Here is a 24,880-nt window from a genome sequence, read left to right as displayed (position 1 = left end):
ACAAGGGGGCAGTATTTGCACGAAATCAAACTGTTCTTTTGCATCTGTTAGGTGTTGCAAAACAATGGGACATATATTAAAGATAACAGTTATATACTGTTATTATATATAACAGTTTTGCATCCCAAAGGACTCTTCAGTTATTTAGTTTATTATTATTATTATTATTAATAATAATAATAATAATAATAATAATAATAATAATAATAAAATATATGGATATAAACGTCCAAAACTATTCTTTATTTCTATCTCTCTGACACTCGACACATCAGACACCCGACTAATAATATTTTCACATACTGGGCCTCTACATAATTCTACTGTGGACTCATCAGAGGGGTCAGGGCTCAAGAGCAGGTCAAACAAATATTCATCTTACTTTAATCAGGTTTAGTCTGTCATACTGGAGAGAAAATTAATGAAGAGTAAGATGTCAGGTGACAGCGAGACACCAGAGCCATGCCAGGAAAGCATAATATATTTGACTAATATATAGATATGTCATTGTTTCTCTTTACTACTAGTGTGATACAAAAATAAGTGGCAATGATGCCTCAGAATGAGTTATGGATTGAGTGGTATTTTGTAAAACATTATAAATGTGTTTATTTAATTCACTCCGACACTAGATTTCAAGAGCATTTTAAAATGCAGATAAAATCGTTGTACTGATGTGGAAGTAGACTGGGGTAGAACCAATGTTTATGTGTGTAACTGACAGCGCAATGTGTGAATCCATGTGTTTCAAGTGACAACATATACATCCAACTGTATCTACACTAGATAACAAGCCTGATAAAACTCAATGAGGCCTAATAGTGATGGTATTTAGTCAAGATAAACTAAGGCCATGACTACATTAATCCATTTGTTTGAAACTCTGTTCTTAGTTAGTATACAGCCATGGAGAGCGTTTTAGAAATGCTCCACTTTTTTGATGGTGGAAAACACAGTTTGTGTGAATGAGAGGTGTATATGTAGCAAAATCAAACTAAAACTTATCAGTGTAGATGTGGCCTGAAGTAGTGAGGTTTTGAAGACAGATTTGAATTGGCATTGAGGGGAAATGTAGTTTCAGGAAGAAAAATCACACACAAGCTTGTGTTAAGTGAAGAAAATCCAGTGTGGATGTGAAAATGATATTATTTAATTACTTTACTTTTAAATAACATTTTTGTAGCAACACAAATCATTTTATCCAGGACAATGTTCAAACATTTAGCTTGCCATTAGTAGCTAGCTTAGCAGAGTTAGCATGTATTAGCACGGGCAGGTGAAGCAGAGCATTATGGGACAGGTCACAGGCAGGGTCAGAGAAAGAGAGAAGAAAAGAGTGATGCTTACTTTAGACAGTCTCTTGTGTGACTAGCATGCATAAGAGGAAGAACAGATATCAGAAAACAAAAAAAACTTCATGAATTATGTGCAGAGAAAATAAAACACTTCCAGGTGGCAAAGCTTCTCAACAAATTAAAACAAAAGTGATGTTCTGTCTCTTTAAAATAAATACTTCCTGTTTATGAAGTGCTGATGAACATGGAATGACAATGAATTCTGAAGAGTCATATCGATTACCTTTACTGTGGTTTATGAGTTGTTGTTTTTTTTTTGTCCTTTTTGGAGTTTGGCAGCCCAGATTCACTTTTCACTTTCAAGTTATGGCAAAATCTTCCATGTGAATATTGTTTAACATTTTTACATTTGTGTTTCACAGATAAAAATAAAGTCACACAGGTTTAGAGGAATATTAGGGTTAGTAAATAAAGACAGAAAGTTCCTTTTTGGGTGAAATGTTCTCTTAAGGTCTAAATCAGGACAAATCATATGGGGCCAGATTTGTTTATTGTTATTTTCAAACTTAAGTAAAAAAGTTACTTGTAATGTATCCTAAGCTTGTATCCTTACATAACGTGACGTATCCTTTTTTTCTTTTTTTTTCCTGAAGAACATTTTCATGAATCTGGCCAATGGAATGTCATTATAAGAGTTAGAATTGAGTTTACAGTCCAGGTAAACCTGCACTTAAAAGATTTTATTCCCAAATATACTTTACCTTAGAGTTTTTGCCACCGGGCCGAGTGGTGTGAAGCGTCTGGCTGTATGTGCGCTGAACTGCTTGTTCTGGGGTGGAGGGTGATTTGTCGGAGGAATGATCGGAGCTCTTCTCCACCATATTCTCTCCCTCTGGACTCTGGGATGTTGGGGAGCGCGAGCGTTTACGCAGGACAGGTGAACAGGCCGGCGTGCTGCGGTTCGAGTTGCTCGCAGTGCTAAGGAGAAATGTAAGAAAAAATCAATAAATGACCATAAAAACAACAGACTGTCCGCTTTGAAAAGAAAGCAAGTGGCTGTTCGAGCCATGATTTAGTGGTTATTGCATGGGACATAGAGCCATGGTGCACATTTGGGATTTTCAGTTTCGAGGTCTCCTAATTCCCGGTAATCTCTCTACTATGTCTATTGTTAACGTTTTTATGCAAGTACTGCTTTAGTATGTAGTGTAAAAACGATTTACGAATCCTTTCCTACGGCAAACAAATGGAAATTAAATGATTAAGTAATTATTAAATTAAGAGTTTTTATTCATTTTAACATTTTAAAGTTTAGTCTTGGCAAGTTGAATGCGACACCAGAAATCACACAGGCAAATGTGTCAACTGCTTTGAATAAATGTGATGGCATTGAACATTTAATAAATCTCATCGATTATAGACACATTTTTCAATCTAAGGATTCATAAACATTTGTACTCCACAAAAGTCATTCCTACGCAAAATAAGTGACATTTTAGATGCTGTCAATACATTAATATTGTACGTTTCAGTGAACCAATAGAACCACACTTTATCTAAGAATACATACAGATACTCACGAGATCACAGAACATGAACAGAACATGTCATTTCAGAATCTTATCAGGCATATTCTGAAAAATTGGTGAAATAATCCCAGCAGGGGATTCTTTGGCCTTTAACCTATGCCCTGTCAGCTTCCAGGAATGTGTTCAGACTGACATCTCTCACCAAAACAGAGCAGCAAGGGTTCAAGCATCACTGTGGTTTGGGTGGGAATTTCCACATAAATGATATACCGTATCATCTTTACAAAAATGCATGAATGCAAATTCTCAAGGGGATTTTCTACTCAAACACACAGGTCAAAACACAGGAACTAATGGTCTGATGATCAGTAACACAAAAATGAAAATCTTTTTATTTGCTATAATTATCTAGCAGATGTGTGCATCCATGCTCTCGAATTCGCATAAAATAAACAACAGACCACAAATCTCAACTGTGTATGTGATTAACTGTAGAGCAAAAGATAACTTTAAGTCTACATGATTTCCTCTGAGCAATAAAAACTGTCAGAACAACCTAGATAAACATATGTCTGTCAGTTTAATAGACTTCATTTACTTACAAAGGTCAAGATGATGAAGATAACACCAAAGATGAAAAGTCTCTCAGAAACATCCTTCAATCTATCTGCAGCAAACCCACATATCTTCCTACAGTCGGCCCGTCATGTGTCCCTCAGAAAGGGCACAGAGCTCTATCTTAACTATGAATGTTCTGTACATGAGCTAAGAGCTGGCCGTCTGGAAAAACAAACAGTGTGACAAAAGAGAGATAAAGGCTGAGAGAAAAAAGAGAGCAGATAAAACACACTATAGAGCGGTGCTTCTCAACCTTTGTTACTCAGAGGTCTCCCACTGTCCCCCAACACAAACTACTAGAAAAACATTTCCTCTAGTACTTTTTCTGAAATGATAAAAGTTTTTTTTTTTATGAGAAACTTTATTCTGAGAGGTTGATAGACGTTCTAAGGTGCTAATTATTTTTCAGTAAATGCACGGCTATGTAGTTTCCGATCTTGACCGCATTATGGTGCAATTTCACTTTGGCAATTTATTTAAGTTATTTAAATCACCCGTACAGGCAACCTTAGCAAACAACCAATTAAAACAAAGACAAAAAATTATAAACTATTTCTATAAGATCTAAAATGACTCACTCACGCTATTACACACATGAATTGGCAGAATAGACATTTACGAGCAGCACAGAACATTGACCTCAATGCAACCATGTGACTTTATCAATAAAATAGTTTTGCAACTGAAAAGTTACAAAACTACATCCGCTTCCTGTCCTGGCCGCATTATGACCTCAGGGTGCGCATAATATTTTCAATAATTCAACAATCCATCATAATTTATCTTTACTTAATCTCAAAAACAGTGTAGTTCACGTGTTAACGCATTGTATCTTTTTAAGAAAACAAAAAATGATATTGTAAGCAGTCAATGGAAAAGGAGGAGGTGAGAACCGGCTTGACAATATAAATAATAGTTTTAATGATAAACTTAAAAGACAAACACACACATGATGGACATGTCCGTAAACTATCTCTCTCTCCCGCACAATCCTTTGCAGTCAGCCTTTATCCCTCTTGGAGGCTTGATTAGCCTGCCCCGTCCCCGCCCTGCCACATTCCTCCCTCGTTCTCTCAGGCAGGGGAGCCCCCGGCATGACGTCCACCCCCCTCCCCCTTTCCCTGGGGAGAGGCGTGCCTTTTGCCCCGTCTGCCGGCAGGTCATCCCCGTCTACCTGGATGAGGGAGGGGACAAGGGGAGGGAAACAGAAATTATTAAATGGGGGGTACTTTCTGTAACAGTGTAGTACACCCCCAAAAACACTAAAATTTAAATGAGAGGGAAAAAGCCAATGCTGAGCGGCAGTGAGAGAGATACGCCAGTTCTCCGATACACCGTAGCTTGTTCCTCGGCCATTCCTTCACCCTCTAAAGGACGACAGCCGCGCCTCTCCGGGCGGATCGAAGGCAGACCTCCAGCCCCTGCCGGACGGAACGCCCCGTCGGATTCTTGGGGAACAGAAGGGGTCTCCCCCGCCACTGGCAGCGGTTCTCCCACTCCAGGCGGTCGGCAGCGAGCCCCTCCCCGCTCACAGTCGGCGGTCTCTGACCCCGCCGCGTTTCAGCGGCTGGTAGGGGACTCCTCCGCCCATGGCAGTGGCCCTGACCGTTCCAGGCAGTCGGTTAGGAGCCCCTTCTCCCCTCGCGGTTGGCGACTGTTGTCCGCTTCCAGTCAGCCGGGCTCCTCATACCCTGGCAGATGGCCGCGGCTGCTCGGTTGGGGTGGACGGTAGTTGCGAGAACTCTACTACGGCATATCCCTCCTCCTTCCCAGATTTCGGCACCAGTGTAAAGCAGTCAATGGAAAGGAGGAGTCGAGAACCGGCTTGATAATATAAATAATAGTTTTAATGATAAACTTAAAAGACAAACACACACATGACAGACATGTCCGTAAACTATCTCTCTCTCCCGCACAATCCTTCGCAGTCAGCCTTTATCCCTCTTGGAGGCTTGATTAGCCTGCCCCGGCCCCGCCCTCCGCCCTGCCACAGATATAACAAAGTTTAGACCTGGTTACTTTTTTCAATTGGCCTATTACTTTTAAAAAGAAACATAACACAAGTAAATGTCTTAAAGAGAAATTTTTATTTTATTTTAAAGATTGTCAGAGTGAGAGCACAGCAGTGCATGCACATTGCTACATATTTTTAGCAGGTTTGGCATTTTAATTGTTAAATTATTTAAATATAATTAACTTAATGTTTTGGTAACCTCAGAAGTTTACTGAGCCTCGTTTTGCACCAGCTACTCGAGTATTGAAAACACTACTTGAATATGGCAAATTGATTTTCCTTTCTGCATTTGCCTGCCGTGAGCAGTGCTGAATTACACTGAATTTTGCCTCTGAATCTCTCACCAAATCTCACAGTTGCAATTCAGTCCACTTGGGTAGCTGTGGTTGTGAGAAGTCGAAATGTAGGATGAGTGAAGAAGATATGACAGCGTCTGAGCAAAGCCAAGAGTGGCAAACTAGTAATGAGTTGATTGTTATTGAATTCTGCTCTATTTGTATTCAGTTCTTGTTGGAGTCATGCAAACAACCGGACGAGGATCTGCTTTTATTGTGGAAAGAAACTCTGAGCTTATAAGACCAGTATGTGTGCACGTTAAATCTCTAAAAACTGTCAGAGCGTATTTAAAAAAAGGGCAACATTCACCACTTGTTTATTATGGGACTAATGATAAATACATGTGCAATGATAAAAATCTGATGGCCTTTATGTAGACTCATTGTTTATATACTGTATGTGCTGTGCATTACTTTAATGCTGTCAGTATTGGTATCTATGGAAGCTCCAGGCAGGGCCGTAGCATGGAATTCTGGGCCCCCTGACTGCATATTGCTCTGGACCCCTTACCTATTAAAAAAATGCAGTTTTGAATTTGTTGTGGGCACCCCTGGACCTTCGGGCCCCTAGAATTGTTCCCACCTTTCACCCCACTAGCAACGGCCCTGGCTCCAGGTCAGTGCAAATGTTTTACTGTTATTTAAAAAAAAAAAAATCCCTATTTTTATTAATGGATATTGTTCATTTAACCAAAATAAATAACAAAAAGCATAGTTTGTTGAAGTTATCTTATTTTAAAACCATTCTTGGTAACGTTAGTGAATGAAACAAAATATAAACGTCACGTATGTGTCATACGTGTTATTTTTAAAGTGCCTTTTAATTTACAAGCACTCGATTACCCGTTTATCGCTGCTGAGAGCACTCGAATACAAAATTACTCGAAAATGCCCATCCCAAGTCCATACAGTGACAATTCATATTGAACACTTTTTTAAAGCTTTAAAAGGACTAAACAACAACAACAAAAACAACAACATAAAAGGAGCATGAAGTACTTAATGTGACTCATGCACTATATTCCAAGTCTTCTGAAGCCATACGATAGCTCTGTGTGATAAACAGACCACAATTTAGGACCCTGCTGCAGCTCTGAAATCTCCTTTGAAATCCTGTTTTGGTGTGCAGTATGTTGGACCAGCCGACATCAATTAGGTATATAAATATGTCACTTCGGACTATAGCTCCTTTTGGATGAAGAAAAAAACGAAAAAAAAAAAAAAACAAGCTACTTAGATTCTGTTAAATACAGTATTTGAGAACTAATGGCATCAATGATGTGAAATCGTTTTTTTTTTTTTATCTGAACGTGAACTCGAAAGAGATTTCAAAGCTTCAGAAAAAGGAAACATTATCAGTGTATAACGGCCTAAATTTAATTATCTTTCTCACACAAAGCTACCATATGACTACAGATGACTCCTATGTACTAGTTTATGGTGATTTTGGAGCTTCGTGATCACTTTGAAGTGAAAATTCTCCTTTAGCGTAAAAAATAAAAAGTTAAATAAAATGTAACAGCACGCAGGTTTGGAATGACACCAGGGTCAAGTAAATAATGCAATATAATGTAATGTAATATAACGGTAGGTAAATAATGACATAATTTTCATTTTTGGGTGAACATTTATTTAAATCATGTGTCTCGTTACACAAGGTGATCTCTCTTTGCACAACCATGAAGTAATAAAAACCTTTTGAGAAAAAAGGATGACCGGTGTTTATGGTAGCTTGTGCTGTGGGTGGTCAAACAGCTCTTCTCACATCCATCTGTCATCTCAGTGCTAAAAGCTCACAATAGTCCTAATGACAGGCCACAGAGGTGTATTTATTATGTGTGTGTGTTAAGACTTTTGCAGTTTTTCACACTATATACGGAGACAAAAATCATCAACACATGGTACGAAAATGTTCTTAAACAACCAGTCACAAGAGGCAAGCGAGAGATGCTTTTCACGCTTGTCTAAGTCACGCAAAGAAAACTGCAGCAATTCACATTATCTTCATACTCATTAAAAGGGTGAAAACACTCCCATGTGATGCAAAATGCACGCCATGCATGCAGCAGACACGATGCACTGCTATGATCAAATGCTTCCTGATGCATCTCCGATACCATCCTAAATATGTATGATTATATGCTTGGAAATGGATATAAAATGTATTTATTTACTTGAAAAATAAAAGAAGCAATTGCATGAACAATTACATGATGATGGAAGCATTGGTGAGAACTCAAATGTTGGCAACTGTAGCTAATGCATAAGTCAACTGTGACTTTCAATCATGCAAATGCAAAAAATGACTTCCCCTTATGATTTTCATGCAAAAATGACATGCAGACAAACCTGGTGGCCATGAGGGGCTGCACGAAAGCATTCGTTTTGGCTCTGCTTCATTCATTCAGTACAGCTGCGGTGCGAGGATGGGGTGATGTGAGGAGGAGAGGAGGCGGAGCTACCATATCTGAATCCAGCATCCCTTCTGTTCTCTCACTCAAGCTTGCTCGTTCTCTTTAGCTGTCATTTTCTGTATGCCTTCTCTGTTTTGGTCTGTTTTTTCTTCGCTAGCTCTCGCTGTTTTTAGGGGTCAGGGAGTGCAGGAAGCGGTGAGCTGTTGGCGTGATAAACGGCTGCTGTGTGGTGTAGTGTGGTGGCTTGGTTGATTTAATATTCATGGTTTCTTGAATGAAGCTGCTCACATCAGCAGCTGGAATGTCAACAAGCCAGTCTCTCACTCTGTACCCCTCCCCCCATTCAACCACACCCCTCCCTTCTCTCTCTCTCTCTCTCTCTCTCTCTCTCTCTCGCTGCCTCTCTCTCCAACCGCTCTTTGCTGTCTACTCCTGTCATGCACACACCTATTAAATAGGCTATTATACACATATTTTTTACAAATATATTTTGGACTGACTGTATAATATAGAACAGTACTGTATTATTACTGGGCTGTCAAGCTATTGTGTTCTTGGTGGGCCTGTTCTAATAGGGTCACTGACAGCAAGGAAAAGTCTAGCTAAATTAACATTAAAAAAAAGAATATAAATTAAAATAAAATGCAAATAATAAAACTTTGACACACACAGTAAAATGAAACAATATCCATAAGTGCCCTCATTGATGTGCACAGGCTATGTTACATATCTTCTGCTGTAATAACTGTATATTATGTTATTAATTTGACATTTTGTTAGGACTACACAGTGCATTGCAGTATTAATAAATGACAGTGTTTCATTTTAAGGATGTTTTTGTTGTTCATTTTGAATGATAAAAAGTTTTTGTACTGTGTTGGAGTCCTATAACAAAACCAGTTGAGAACCGATGGACTAAAACCAGGGCTGGACTGGTAATCTGGCATACCGGGCATATTCCCGGTGGGCCGACGCACTTTGGGGCCGATCAGGGGCGGACTGTCCATAGGGAGAACCGAGCAGGCCGCAAAACGTGCCGAATGGGCCGCGATTAGCTTAAATGAGCCGCCGCGTTATGCATGACGGACCACAAAATGGAGCAGCGATAAGGACATCGAGACATACTTGGAGTAACTAGCTGTTGCATGATATCTCCAATCGTGTGGCTTCTTGTGCTATGACTTTTCTAAGCTATCAGATTTAAGATTTTCATCTGGCGGATGATAAAACAGGCAAAAATCCTTAAGAATTAAATTGAAGTAGGGACCCAAACCATAGTTAGAGATAAAAATATTGGTGAATTTGAGGAGAGCTCTTTACCTGGCAACTATCCAGAGCATCCTCACAAACAACTACAAACACCCTGTAAACCTCATAGCAAAGCGTCGAAAAACACTCAGAACACCTTAACAATTGCTTAGCAACGCCCTGGCAACACCCAGAACACCCTAGAATTTTGACGGCGAGTTTCGTATGAGCAATCACCATTCAAAATCTTGCATTTAATGTGAATTTGCTGTAATTTGCCTCTAAATGTTCTTCTTGCCAAAATGCAGTGTATTCAGTTTTAATACATTCAGGTCCTCTTTGTAGGAGTATATAAATGCCCGCTATGGCATTTATATATATATATATATATATTCTTCCCTTGTGGGAAATTCTTTAGAACAAATGATAAGCTTTTCTGTTGAGTATATGAGCAGTTGAGAAGCATCAAAACCTTAACTTTAATTCCCATTCCAGAAATACTGTATGTTCTTGTTAGTGTGCTAATATGTTTAAGCACTAAATTAAAAAAATTTGTCTTAATATTTATATTGTTTCCTTAGCTGATGGCTGAAGTAATAATCACTAAACAATATAAGTACAGAATTGCTTTCCCAAAAACAAATTTAAATGCAAATGCACTATAGAGCTTAATTATTTTAGTAGAGCTAAATTTAGTTTTATGAAGCACATGAGTTCATTTAAACTGCTGATTTTACTGCTAAGGGGACAGATTGAATAGTTAGATGTTGTGCTTTAAAAGAGGGAGGGGCAGCCCTTGTCCTGGTTTGATCATGAGCATGTGATATAACACAGTCCAATCAGATCAGGGTCTAATTATTCCAGGGTCCAATCAGAGCAGTGCCATATAAAATCAGACAGATCAGATCTGAGTCCGATCACAATCTAATCAGATGAGGATCCAGTGAAATCAGATCAAAATCAGAGCAGATAGGTCACTTCAAACTGGAGTCTGTTCAGACTGGGATCAGATTAGATTAGAACAGATCAGATCAAATTTAAATCAGATCCGGGGATGACTAGAAATCAGGTTCTAAGAGTGGGGAAAAAAACAAATATTATGTTACAAAATAACGATTTTAAAATGGTCTCCCTGATGAAAAATAGATTTTTAATAAAAATACAATGATTGATAGGTAAATACAGGAAGCTATATGTGTGTGGAGTTTCACATCTCTGAGCAGTTTCGTCTCTATTTCTTTACATTTAGTCTTTTATGCACCGCTGCTACAGCCATCAAAGCGCCGCTTGTTTACAGTCGGACGTCAAAACCCTCTGTTGTAATGAATGTTCCTGTTATTATGCATAATCCACAGGTGTTGTGGACAGTGTTTGTCAGTAGCTATTCTGCAGATTTTTTCTGACACTGAATAGATGAGCAGTAAAAAGGCTTATATATCTGTTGGAAGCTGTGAACTACATGTTGCACTCCCACAATACTTACAATCTAACAGCTGTGCAATTTGGAATTCGGAGCCGATTTCAAATGTAACTTTAAGCACTATGGTTACGTGAAGCAGGCATCTATGTCCGGGATGCGCAAAAGCGCATTGAACTGCTTCATTCTGCGTCTGGAATGTACATAAGCGGTATTGTGGCGCTCTGTATTTGAGCTTTCTTTGTTTCTTACTTTAAGATTTTTGTGGGATAAGAGGTTATAGTTATTTAGCCTATTTATTTGTGGAATATACATTATTTTCACAGTTAAAGGGGTGTGCTTAACATCCATATAAACCCTATGAATAATATCTGATTGGGTAAAGACCTTGGTATACTTCCTATGAAATCGAAGAACAAATGGGTTTGACATCATTTAAAACAAAATCTGTCCAAAAAGGTGTTTTTGCATTTGTTTCGCTGGGGCAAACATTTAGGAAAACGTCTGACTTGCTGCTATACACCTTCTAACTGCCATTGGTCCACATCATTGGTAAGTGTGACCTAGAGCTCCACCTACCTTGAGGTCGATGGCTAATTTTGTTTACGTTGTTCAGTCAGTTAAAATCAGTCAACATGAACACATCGGCATGTAGAATTATTAGAGAGCTGGTGGAAATATACCTACATCTGTATGATCGTTCACTTAGAGACATTTTCCAAGACTATTCATGCATTAGTCTACAGATGAATCAAGTCCACTCAGATACTCTAAAGTGCCCATTCACTTGTGCAGTCCGAAAGCCATTCACACATCTGTTTAAAATAAGATATGCCTCAATCTTTATTCTACACATTAACACTTTTATACACTCATCTTTGCAATAGTATAAGTGTCATCATAAATCACAATGACAGAGTGTAATCGGCACATATTATGCCCCATACAATGTGGTAGCGCATTGACAAATTAAACATTTTCAACTGCATATATAACAACTTCTTTTACTGACCTCATGAATTTTACTCAAAGAATGAGGCATAAAGTCATTGATAACACATTTTAATGTCACATAAGTTAAGGTTTTACTCAGCGTCCCTTATATTTTAATGTACTTCTAAATGTCGTCCCACAGTGGTGTGGAGGGTTTCTGAATGTTCGCAAACAGTACGCCGTTGCTCGGCTGTTTGAAACTTCTTTTTACCTCTGAACAAAGAAACTAAAAGAATTTCGCCAGACTTAACATGGACATAATGCAACCTAATTATACATCCTTAACATTGACTAGTCGACTAATAGCTCAGACAATGCACCAACTGGTCGATTGGTAGTTTTAAATTGGTAGTTTTGCACATCCCTACCAAATTCTGCATTTCAGAGTGAAACAACTGTCATTTCAGACACAACTATTCTTCATCAGACATTTCTTTCTGAGAAAAAAAAAGAGTTCACAGAGCTAAACATATCAAAACATCAAATCCAGGCCCATCGCCAAGGGTGGGCATTGGGGAGTGGTGCCTTGGACAGACCTACCTCATAAATTATTCGACTAAAACAGCCAATGGATAGTCCCCCATAATAAACATCAGCAGACGTAATCTTACATAACATGTGATTCCAGTGCACGCTGCAGTCCCAATATCAAATATCGAGTAGTAGCAGCATGGATACAAGAAAGTGGTTTAAAGAGTCATCTTCGACTTTGACCAATGTCAACCAAGTGTGAATCAGAGTGGAGAGTGAGGCGGTAGGAGGAAATGGGTCTAACGAGAGCAGCAGGTGGGTGTGCTATCACGAATACTAACAATAGTGGTGTTGTTACTACATTTATTAATTTATCCCAATGGTTGTAGGATGAACTATTTTGTTTGTATGGTGTTTAGGTGTTATGAGATGTTTTATTATAAAACTTGGTCTTGGTGTGGACATGGTCAATAGCTGTTTCACAACGTGAAAACGAAATGACCACCCCACTTTATATGCTCTGGCAACAGCCCTGATCAAATAACTATTACAGAATCGCAATACTTTAAAAATCGCAAAACATATCAAATCTGCAATTAAATATTGTTGTAATATCCAATTGGGAGGTCTGTGGCAATTTCCAGACCTATTAAAGTCAGATCATATACACATTAAATCAGATCAGATAAAAATCTGATCAGAATCAAATTAGATGAGAGTCGAATTAGATCAGGGTCCAATCGTTTAAAAGAGATCAATTAAAGATCGGATTGTATTGGGAGTCAAAATTACCGACTAATTAAAGGATTCACAATCTCGACTTCTCAGAAATGTCTAAACTATAAAAATCTGTCTTTTGCATCTGATTGTTCCATGACTGTTCCATTTAAACTGCCAAAGTGCAGGACAGGAATATAATGTCTAAAAAAACAAAGACCAGAGAGCATCAGCAAAAGAGAGAGAGAGAGCAGAGAGCACAACTCTGCTTAAAATAGTCCTATAATCTGTTTTTCAACTGTCTCACTCATAGAACACATGGAAAAGCCTGTACCTGAGTCTATGCTACTGCAACAATACAACAGAGAAATAAGCATGTATATACAAACATTTGAGATCATTTTAAGCTTTTTTTATTCCCTTTCTGAATTTCTCCTTTTTTTGTAATTTAATGTCATCTGGGGACAAAAGAACTTTACACGTGTCAATAATCCTTCCCTCTATAGTCACTGGCCCACAGAGGTAAACAGACAACTCTTTCTCATTGAGGATTGGTCGAAGCTTCCTCACCATGGCGGATCTCCTTCCTGTTTATTGTCCCATTTAAACACTGGTGATTTTCTGATGGGAATAAGTTGTAATTTGGTTTGCATTTTTCATGTTTTATTTAGTTTTATGTTTATTTATTGATGATGAAGTTTGGTGAATTCAAAAAAACTGAAAGAAATGTGGACATCAGCCAGTAAGAAATTTGGAAAATAGGTCTAAATAGGCCTAAAATACATGCTTGTACTTAAATAACTTCAATAAAGACCACAGTCAGAGAAGAATTCACACACTTAAATGTGTAGCATGGAATTAGCAAATCTCCCTTGAAGTTGACAAGAATATAAGATGTTTATCAAATCAGAACATGCTTATAGGACCATTTGCAATAGAACAAAGTAGTGGCTAGAGTGTCCAGCTGTATTGAGACCTCACAATATCACTCTAACAAGCAGCATTAGTGCAGAGTTCCTCTGGGTTCCTCAAACCCAAAGTCCAGCATTCCATGTTTCAAAGGTCATACATATATCAGGATTATTTAGCCCAATACAGAGCACTAATATAAAAATGAATGGGAAAAACTGGAGTGCCCAATATGGTGCATGTAGAAAAGGATGTCCCACCTTACAGGTAAAAGAGCCAATCACCTTTTAGATACATACAAGGTCTGTCATCTCGAGAATGCGCATGTGCATTAGCTGGACATGCCTGAAAAATTGCGGTTTTAGCATGATCTGAGCTAAAGAACCAACATTTATGATACCACTGTTATCAGATTTTACTGCTGATTTGAAATATGACCTTTAATCGTAATCTTGGCCAATTGTTTTGGAGCTTTCGGTCTTTTACCACTCAAGTAAATAGGAGCTGCATTTTTATGCCTCTTATATCCATAAATAAATACCTGGGGTGCTCTAGAGATTGCGGCTGAGTGGACTGACTTGCCTTGAAAGGGACTTTGATAATACTCTAAAGATCTCTTGAACATTCCTGTCCACTGACTACTGTAAATCTGTAAAAGTTATAGTAATAGAAAGATAATGTCATATAAAGCAACCTTTGTCCTGGAAAACATTAAATAGAGAAATTGAATTACAACGCTATATATTTACATTTACTAACCCATGATCCTGGCATTGCTAACACATTGCATTTTTAATTGAGCAATGGAAACACAGCGTCTGTAGCTTATATATTACTACTAGAGAGGGTGATGGCCATGTGACCACATATGCAATACGAAGTAAGTATTATGTATACTGTGGATGTAAGAATGCAAAGAGCTAAAGTAGGACAAAGACAATCTGTTATTTAGATATCTTAAACCAGGCCAGGATTAATCTGGAGAGAGATTGAGATGCAAAGAGAAAGACAATAAAATTGTCAAAAGTAACCACATGGAAATAAAAAACAAAAACAATAAATACAGTACGTTATCAGATTAGATGAGGGATTCAAATATTCTATATTCAGAATAACACCTACTGTGTAAAATTTGTAAATGTGCCTCGTGTTTACACCCTTTCACTGCAGTAAACACACGAATCCATGGACACACTCTGCAGTGTTCATTTACCAGCACCAGGGACAAGAGCCCCACCGGAGGGCACAGCAACATGCGGATGCTGAGACTGTCCACAACGTTACTGCAGAGCAGCTTATCAGCAGTTGTCCATAAGTACCAAAGCTAGCACTGATATTACCTTTTTTTCCTTCAGAGTATCATGCAAATATCATGGTACAGAAGCAGCAATACATAGCAGCCAGACTCTAACATCACCATCAACATGTTAGCCTCAGTCACCATTTACTTTCATTACATCTGTTTTTTCTCCATCCAATGAAAGTGAATTGTGAATGAGGCTGCTATTCTATCTAACATTTATTTGTTATTTGCACCACAGAAGAACTATATACAGTACATGTTTGGAACAAAAAGATGGTGAGTAAATGATGACAGAATTAATTTTTTTGGGTGAACTCTCCCTTTCAGTTTTGAGACTCAGAGCAAGACACAGTAATGAGACCTAGACTCAGACCAAGGTCATGTTTATGTAGTCTTGAGATGCCTCAAGAACCAGACTTCAACTCTGCCAGATACAACATCCTAACACCCAGATCTTCATAAACACAAGCTCTATCAACTGCTGATCACTGGAACAGATTTTCAAGGCAAGATATCAACACAAACTTCACACTTGTCATGTTTATCAAAACAAAGTATATGAGCAAAGGAAAGGGAAAAACAGAACTTTGGATCAGTATGAGAGACTCCAAAAGAATATGAAATTAATGCATGAAAATGTCACTGTCCCCCTCACTCTAAAGACTAATTTGCATAAAAGTCCCCTGACCTGAACTCAGTGCCACTAAAATAATCTTCCACTATGCAGCAGGGAAGACACAGTATGCCATCTAAAAGGCCAGCATTCCATAATCATTTAAAAAAAAAGTAAACAAATGTCAACATTAAAATCAATCCTCTCTGCCTTAGGTGTGGTTTAAACCTGTGTGCCCATGCTCACCTGATGAAGCCACAAAATGTACAATCACAAGACAAATTTGACACTGTACTTTGTGTAATTAGTGTAATTAGTGTCTTTGAAAACACTAATTAGTGCACACTAATATGTCACCACAGTTCTCATACAGTTTTTACCATACCTCAAAATATAGAAATTTAGGATGAAGGGATGAAGGAGGACAGGACACCAAATTTCTTGCCTCCTGAGTTACACTGAAACCTTTCGCTAAATTGTCTGAAAACCAGCAGGGGGAAACACCCAAACAAACAATATCACTGCAGAATGGAGAGGATAAGGAAGAGGAGAGACAACAGAGAAAGGGAAGGGAAAGGAAAGAGGAAAAGAACAAGGAAAGGAAAGAAAGAGGAAATGTAAGGAAAAGGAAGAGGAAAACAAAAAAGGAAAAAGAAAAGAAAAGGATGAGGAAAGGAAAGAGAAAATGGATAGGAGATTTAAAGGAGCGACAACAGGACAGCAAACAAAAGAAAGGAAAGAAAGAAAAGAAAAAAGGAAGTGGAAAAGGAAAGAAAAAGGGGAAAAGGAAGAGGAAAGGAAAAAGGAAGAGGAAATAATAAAGGAAAAGAAGATGAAATGTAAGAGGAAAGACAACAGGACAGCAAAGAAAAGAAAGGAAAGAAAGAAAAGAAAAAAGGAAGTGGAAAAGGAAAGGAAAAGGGGAAAAGGAAGAGGAAAGGAAAAAGGAAGAGGAAACGTTAAAGGAAAAGAAGATGAAATGTAAGAGGAAAGACAACAGGACGGCAAAGAAAAGAAAGAAAAGTAAAAAGGAAGTGGAAAAGGAAAGGGAAACGGGAAAAGAGGAAAGGAAAAAGGAAGAGGAAAAGGAAGAGGAAACGATAAAGGAAAAGAAGATGAGATGTAAGAGGAAAGACAACAGGACAGCAAAGAAAAGAAAAAAGGAAGTGGAAAAGGAAAGGAAAAGGGGAAAAGGAAGAGGAAAGGAAAAAGAAAGAGGAAAAGGAAGAGGAAACAATAAAGGAAAAGAAGATGAAATGTAAGAGGAAAGACAACAGGACAGCAAAGAAAAGAAAGGAAAGAAAGAAAGAAAAGAAAAAAGGAAGTGGAAAAGGAAACGGGAAAAGATTAAAGGAAAAAGGAAGAGGAAACAATAAGGGAAAAGAAGATAAAATTTAAGAGAGACAACAGGACAGCAAAGGAAATAATGGAAGGAAAAGGAAAAAAGAAAATGAAGATGTAAAATGAAGAGGAAAGGAAAATGTAATGGAAGAGCCAAAGGAAAGGAAAAAGAAAGAGAAATTAAGAGGAAAGGAAATGGGAGAGCAGAGACAACATGGCAGCCAAAGAAAGGAAGGAAAGAAAAGGAAAAAGGAAAATTAACCGGGAAAAGGAAGAGGAAAGTAAAGGGAAAAGGAAAAGATAATGGAAGAGCAAAGACAATAGGACAGCAAAGGAAATGAAAGGAAAATGAAAAGAAAGAGGCAAGGAAAAGAAAAAGATATATAGGAAGAGGAAAGGAAAAGTAAGAGGAAATATAAGAGGAGAGACACTAGGACAGCGAAGGAAAGAAAGGAAAGGAAAAAGTAAAATTAAGAGGAAAAGGTAATGAAAGAGTATAGACATTAGGAAAGCAAAGAAAAGATAAAAGAAAAGAAGAGGAGAGGAGACAGTTTTAGTCAAGTATTAGACCCATGAGCGTCCAGTTGGCAGTTTCAGACAGGAAGAGGTAATCCCCGTCATCTAAGAGGAAGAGGTAATCTGTCACAGAAGAGATCTTACCAGGCGAGCTTGAAGCCTTTCATTGGTGCAGTACGGGTTGTCCTGATCCCATAGTCTCATCTTCCCAATTCACAGGCAGCCTTTACCAAGCATCCAGAGCAGATCTGTTAATCTGGGTCGGTTCTGTTGATCCCATGAACAGGCGACTGGCCTCGACTATTCATTGAGCTTTCTGTCCTCTGAAGTGCCGGACGAGCCATACTTCCACATCCTGTGTGTATTTGAACAGCAGCGGCTCACGTGCACATCTCTCAAATGCAGCAGCCCCTCTCTCCCTCTGCAGAAGAGGGCATGAGGTGCTCTTGTCACAATCTGGTGTGCACTGAGCATGCTCAGTTCCCTTAAGCCCCTCCCCTTAGATCGCCACAGTCTGCTTCCTTTCTGAATCAAAGAGATTCTTGTCTAGAGCTCACTGCCGCTGCAGTCTGTGGTAGAGCATTTGTGTGTGTGTGTGTGTGTGTGTGACTATGGAGCTCTTGACAGCTGGTCATCTAATCCTTTAATATAGGTGAATACTACGAAAGTGTGTGTGTGTGTGTGTGTGTGTGTGTGTGTGTGTGTGTGTGTGTGTGTGTGTGTGTGTGAGTGGATATGATAAATATATTGTATGGTGCCTTATTATATTTAAATATGAGCTTCAATATGCTACACAAACGGTAAACTTTAAGAAACACATAGAGTATGGTAAATATACCACCCAGATTAATCAAATATCTTGACACATGTACAACACAGCAGCGTTTCTCTGATACCATGGACACATAAGTACCCAAAACGTCAACAAAATGTGTTTGCACAGTGTGTTTTCACTGAGTAAATGTATTTTCTCACTCACGTTCAGATTTCATTGGCCTTATACAGTACAAATTACTGCCCACCAAAACACATACACACATGAACACACATGCATGTCTAAATACATTTCTACTTTCTCTTAACTTATTCGCATTGGTTGTTGTCACTCAAGAGGCCTCAGGTTATCTCTTTAAAAATTACTACCAGTCTAGAGAATGAGACTACTATGTTAATCTACAAAAAATAACTAACACACACAGACAAGCATAACATAAAACACGTCCATTAGAACCCATAGTTGGTCATATAATTTCCTTTTCTATTGTTTTATTATCATACAACTTAAATTTCAGCAAGATGCTGATCACTACTGGGAATGCCCATTCAGAGTGAGCCCCTGTTGTAGCACTGGCCAATCAGAACATGTCAAAGTGGTGCTGAATGGACAGCTCCATCACAGGCTCATCAGAACATCTGAATTGAACATATCACAGTAGTTTTATCTAGAACTAAGCTGTATTAGAGATTTCAGTTGTGTTAAAACTTGTTTTTAAACTGAAAAGAAAAAATAAAGTTTTGCAGTCCTTATGCTCAAAAGCTGATATGATAATCTGATAAAAGACATGATGAATGCCAAAGTTTTGTGGTGTCCAAATACACCAAATGCCACATCATTTGTTTACTTGTAGTTCAAATACAGAAATATCTTTTTAAAACATATTGCTTCATCCGCAGTGCTCCTAGAATTTCCCGGTATCAAAATGAGGTCAGCGCTGATGTCATATATCAGAATTACACATGTAATTTGTTGGGTCAATATGTTCCTTTGCTCTTGCAGTGTCTCTGGGGGTCTGAGAGAGGAAGACAGATGATGAACTCTGGCTCCAATGGGCCTGCAGAACCCAGCCAATATAGGCTGGAGTTTAATACTGCCTGTCCAGCTCTTCTATGTTTATCCTCACTGCCACATGGCCCCGCCCCCTTGGCATTGCTAAGCTCACTACCACATGGAGGCCTATGGGGGCCAGCCAACCAGAGTAGAGCATGAGGAGTCAGGTGATGAGGTGACTGTCAGACTCAGTTAGTGAGTGTACTGGAGAAGTGAAGTGAGGCAGCTAATCCCAGCACAAACACACACACACATATCGAAACATGCCTATGCACTGCAAACAGCCCACCCATGTACACATTATTATGTCACTAAAAAGAGCTCAGTTATGAAAACATATTACTCACACTGAGCCATCAACAGATATGGTTCTGTTTAATTCTGTAAAAAAAAAAAAAAAAAAGAACGAAAACGTTAAAGAAAGAAATGTTATCCTTAGACATGGCTGTCGGTAGATTCTAGAACTGCACAAGAGGATATTAAAAGTTCATCCAAGCAGTGATGGTTATGTGTCGATATGATACTCTTAAAATGGCCAAATATTAGCCTATTGATTGTCCTAGCCAGATAAATCTGATATATTGCCCTTAAAGAATCTGTGCAATTTAAAAAAAATTCTGCCCTGATTCTACGGGAAAATATGCAGTTCTGCTACATAGATTTAAATGAATAGTTCACACAAAAATGGGAATTCTCTCATTATTTACTCACCCTTATGCTACCCCAGATGTGTATGACTTTCTTTCATCTGCTGAACACAAATGCTCTTTAGGTCCATACAATGCAAGTGAATGGGTGCCAAAAATTTTAAGGTCCAAAAATCACACAAGTCAGCATAAATGTAATCCTTAAGACTCCAGTGTTTAAATAAATTATTTCTGAAGGGATATGATGGGTGTGGGTGAGAAACCGATCACTTTCACATTCTTCTTGTGTTTTTGGTGATTCACAGTCTTCATGCATACCGCCCTCTACTGTGCAGGGAGAATAATTTCAAGCAAAAAATTACATGAATATTGATCTGTTTCTCACCCACACCTATCATATCACTTCTGAAGACATGGATTAAAACACTGGAGTCGTATGGATTACTTTTATGTGCTTTTTGAAGCATACAAATCTAGGCACCCATTCACTTGCATTGTATGGACCAACAGAGCTGATATATTCTTCTAAAATTAATAATTTATGTTCTGCAGAAGAAAGTAAGTCATACACATCTGGGATGGCATAGTGGTGAGTAAATGATGAGAGTATTTTCATTTAAATACCCACTCTCTCTTACTGGCTGCTGAAAGACATTTATCCAAACTCTTTGAAAAAAAAAAAAGCACAACAATAAAGAAAACAAATAAGTTAGCATGCAAGATGCCAGGGATATATAAGGGCCCTTACTTTTGGATAAAGTTCGGTTTCATTTGCCTTATTACAGCTAAAAAGGTCGAGATCAATGGTGTGTGCTCCCTTCTGTTTTACCCCAATGATGGTTATTTATTGAATCAGTATAAAGTTGATTTAGGACTTTATTAGCTCCGGAAGAACACAGTTGTGCATGTGCTTTCTGTGGGTACACCAAAGTTTAAATAAATAATAATAATTTAAATAGCATTTGATGACATTTAGTCCAAAATCACTGGTTTTATGGTTAATATTGGGATTTATTATTTAGGATTAAATACATCTGGGATTTTATTCATTTTGGACTATAGCCTTTTTTTTTTTATTCAATAAATCGATTTTAATATCTATCAACTGATGAATCGGTTATCTGCCTTTTCTACCAGCTAAGTTATCGTATCAGCAAAATCCACTATCAGTCGACCTCTACTGATCATGAGGGAAAATCTGTGGAATACGATGGAATTTGGCAATTTGGTAAAATGTGAAAAACAGTACAGCAGAGCTGCGAGTACTATACACAAGCCTAAGTATTTAATAAACAAACAATGAATGGGTCCCCAAATGTGTAGAACCATGTCATTGACAGGCTTTCAAATTCAGCTGAAAAGCTATGAAGCTTTCGGCATAACTGTGCAGGTGCATTTCCATGCAGGCCTACTTCTAACCCACAGAACTGGAACTGAGTTTAGATGTGAACTCTGAGGTTTGTAAAGCAGCACTGGTTTAAAGTGAATCCCACATAGGAAAGAAAACTTAATCATTCTTTCATGACCTACTTTCACTGGCTCTATACAGCCCACTCTTATTCAGAGAGGACCCAAAGTACTCTGAAACGTTGTTCAATCTACAAGTAAAGCGACCGAGTGCTCACAGACAGACAAAAAGACAGACAGACACATGTGGGTAGAGAGGATTCAGTTTACATATATTTGAGTAGCCCAACGGGAATTCAGAAGTACACATCAGCTACACTATGAAAGAAGGGATTCTGTTTACAGATCAGTGGAAGAGAGAGAGAAAGAGAGAGAGAGAGAGAGAGCAGTATCTGATTGGGTTGTTAGGTAACATCAGTCCGCAGTTCTGTGATGAATCATCTGCTTTGGTAACAGGACACTGCTGCTGCAGGTCTCTCTCTCTCTCTCTCTCTCTCTCTCTCTCTCACACACACACACACACACACACACACACACACACACACACACATACACACTCTCTTCTGTTCTGTGTAATCTCAGCTGTAAGAGTTCCTGTACATCTTTCAAAGGGATCTGCCCAATTAAAAAAGAACACCAGAAAAAATGAGCACATTGAGGTCAGAGATGACAGATCTCCAGCACCTTCATCTTGATTACAGGAAAAACATTAAACAATAATATGCTTGCAAACCATACTCCTATTTAGGATGGTCAGTTATCTTGATAAAATTATGGCACTGAGAAATATTTACTAGGAAACTGATGGAGTGCTTACTCCGGGTAGGGAAGGAGGTATTGCCCCAAGTGAAGGAGTTCAAGTAACTCGGGGTCTTGTTCATGAGTGACGGGACAATGGAGGGGGCGGTATTGCACATGCTCTATCGCACCGTTGTCACAAAAAGAGAGCTGAGCCAGAAGGCAAAGCTCTCGATCTACCGGTCAATTTTTGTTCCTACCCTCACCTATGGTCATGAAGGCTGGGTCATGACCGAAAGAACTAGGTCGCGAGTGCAAGCTGCCGAAATGGGTTTCATCAGAGGGGTGGCAAGATTCTCCCTTAGAGATAGGGTGAGGAGCTCAGTCATCCGTGAGGAGCTCGGATTAGAGCCGCTGCTCCTTTGCGTTGAAAGGAGCCAGTTGAGGTGGTTTGGGTATCTGGTAAGGATGCCCCCTGGGCACCTCCCTAGGGAGGTGTTTCAGGCACGTCCAGCTAGGAGGAGGCCTCAGGGAAGACCCAGGACTAGGTGGAGAGATTACATCTTCACACTGGCCTGGGAACGCCTCGGGGTCCCCCAGTCAGAGCTGGTTAATGTGGCTCGGGATAGAATCTTGTTATTGTCATCCTGGAATATTCCCTGGAATAATCCATCGATGGGATAACCTGTTCATTCAGTACATTCAGGTAGTCAGGTGACTTCATTTTACTGCCGCATAACATTGCTGAGCTTAGACCTGACCCCCAGATCATAACACTGCCTCCAGAGGCTTGTACAGTGGGCACTACGCATGAAGGGTGCATAGCGTCATGTGCTTCCCTTCCTACACTGACGCACCCATTGCTTGGGAATAGGGTAAATCTGGACACATCAGACCACATTACTTTTTCAATTGCTCCACAGTCCAATCTTTATGCTCCCTAGCAAATGTAAATATTTTTTTTTTCCGATTAACCTTACTAACAAGTGGCTTTCTAGTGGTCACACAGCTGTTTAGTCCCAATGTGGAAATGCTCTTACATTCTCTATGAAACATAGCCGTGAGATCTACAGCCAATCGTTTTAAACCTGTATGACTTGCCTATTTCCTTGTTAAACAAAAGAAGATGATAGGTAGAATGATGGTCTTTGTCACCATTCACTTTCATGGCATCTTTATGTATTGTCTATCCAATTAATAAATTGTGGCCGAGGCTGTAATTCTGGTTTGGAAAAACAAGTGTGAATACATGACGGGAGAGTCAACTAGCCCTTTAATTAGAATTTTGTACCTGAATTGACCCTTAAAATGACTTTTGTTGTATCCAAAAGTGATATACTGTACAGATGTGTGTGTTTTATGTAAGCACAACAAAAAAACCTTTGTTAGATATACAAGAAATGTATCCGCTCTTTCAACTTTATTTAAAAATGTATGTCACACAAATAAGATTTATCAAATAATAGCAAGTTGTTTCAAATGATCATTATATCAATGTTTCTGCTTAATTTAATAAGAAAATAATAACTGAGGTCAGGCAATAAACTTGATTCTCCAAAGAAGTGCTAAAAAGCTGCACATCTGCTGCATATTCACATGCACAAGGAAAAACGACATGGATCGAACAAGATCGAAGTTGACCACTAATGGAACACTAATCACATTAACTTTAGATGAAACAGCTATTTACAGTAAAACGACAACAATAATATTAAAAATAGCAAAACACTTTTTGGGGTGACTTTATCTGTAAACTACGGATGGACATTGTTTGAAAAAACGAAACATAATGCAAGTTAAATATAACTTAGAAGTGTTTTTGTTCTTTTGGGTGAGAAAGCAGAGAAATGTGTGAATAATGTATGTGTCCCATAAGAAGCTGGCTGCACTTTTTTTCTGCAGTGTAAGCATAATAAACTTTAGCAAAAGGGCAACTCAGAATGTTGCTGAGCGTGTCAAAACAAGAACCTCTGAAAAGAACAAGGTCTGATCTCACCTTAAATGAAGAGAGAGAGGCTGGCAGAGGGGTTCTTTGTTAATAAGTTTGCTCTGAACATAAGTGCGCACGCACACACACACACACACACACACACACACACACACACACACACACACACACACACACACACACACACATTGTTTCACTCTATAATTGAAAATATACCTGTATAACTTATATTGTTTTACTCAGGGTTCCCACTCTTTTCAACCAGTGAATTTCCATTGACATGAAAGCTCATTTCCATGCCCAAACATTTAGCCTTTCATTCTAAAAATGGCACAGAAATCCCCATCGCAGATTTGTAAAAAAACAAAACCACAACATTGTTTGATAAAAGTTAAACTGAAAAAGAAATATTTTAAATGTAATCCATACGAACATATTGCATGAATCCTAAAATGTGCAGGGTTTAGCGGCACATCGTTGTCTCTAATTGGTCAGGCAGGGCTCAATGCTAAGGATTGTTTCTACTGGTCCGGTCGGGCCAGTGGTTCGGATTTTTCCTGGCCCTAACAAAAAATGAAA

General features: G+C 38.7%; 1 protein-coding gene across 1 annotated transcript in view; it reads right to left on the bottom strand.

The window, feature by feature from the left end:
• The window catches only part of LOC127635649 (protein Aster-B-like), a 62,722-nt gene that overhangs the window by 28,587 nt on the left and 9,255 nt on the right, over positions 1-24,880 (bottom strand). Inside the window, exons 2-3 of the mRNA XM_052115832.1 lie at positions 2,057-2,273; positions 1,348-1,368 (exon numbers count right to left, since the gene is read on the bottom strand). Of these exons, the coding sequence (XP_051971792.1) occupies positions 1,348-1,368; positions 2,057-2,273 (238 nt within the window). The remainder of the gene's footprint in view (positions 1-1,347; positions 1,369-2,056; positions 2,274-24,880) is intronic.

Source organism: Xyrauchen texanus, chromosome 43 (genome assembly GCF_025860055.1).
Source record: "Xyrauchen texanus isolate HMW12.3.18 chromosome 43, RBS_HiC_50CHRs, whole genome shotgun sequence".
In the NCBI taxonomy this organism is placed as follows: Eukaryota; Metazoa; Chordata; class Actinopteri; order Cypriniformes; family Catostomidae; genus Xyrauchen; species Xyrauchen texanus.
The sequence above is the reverse complement of the archived record's forward strand: the minus strand, read 5'-3'. Positions and strand labels throughout refer to the sequence as shown.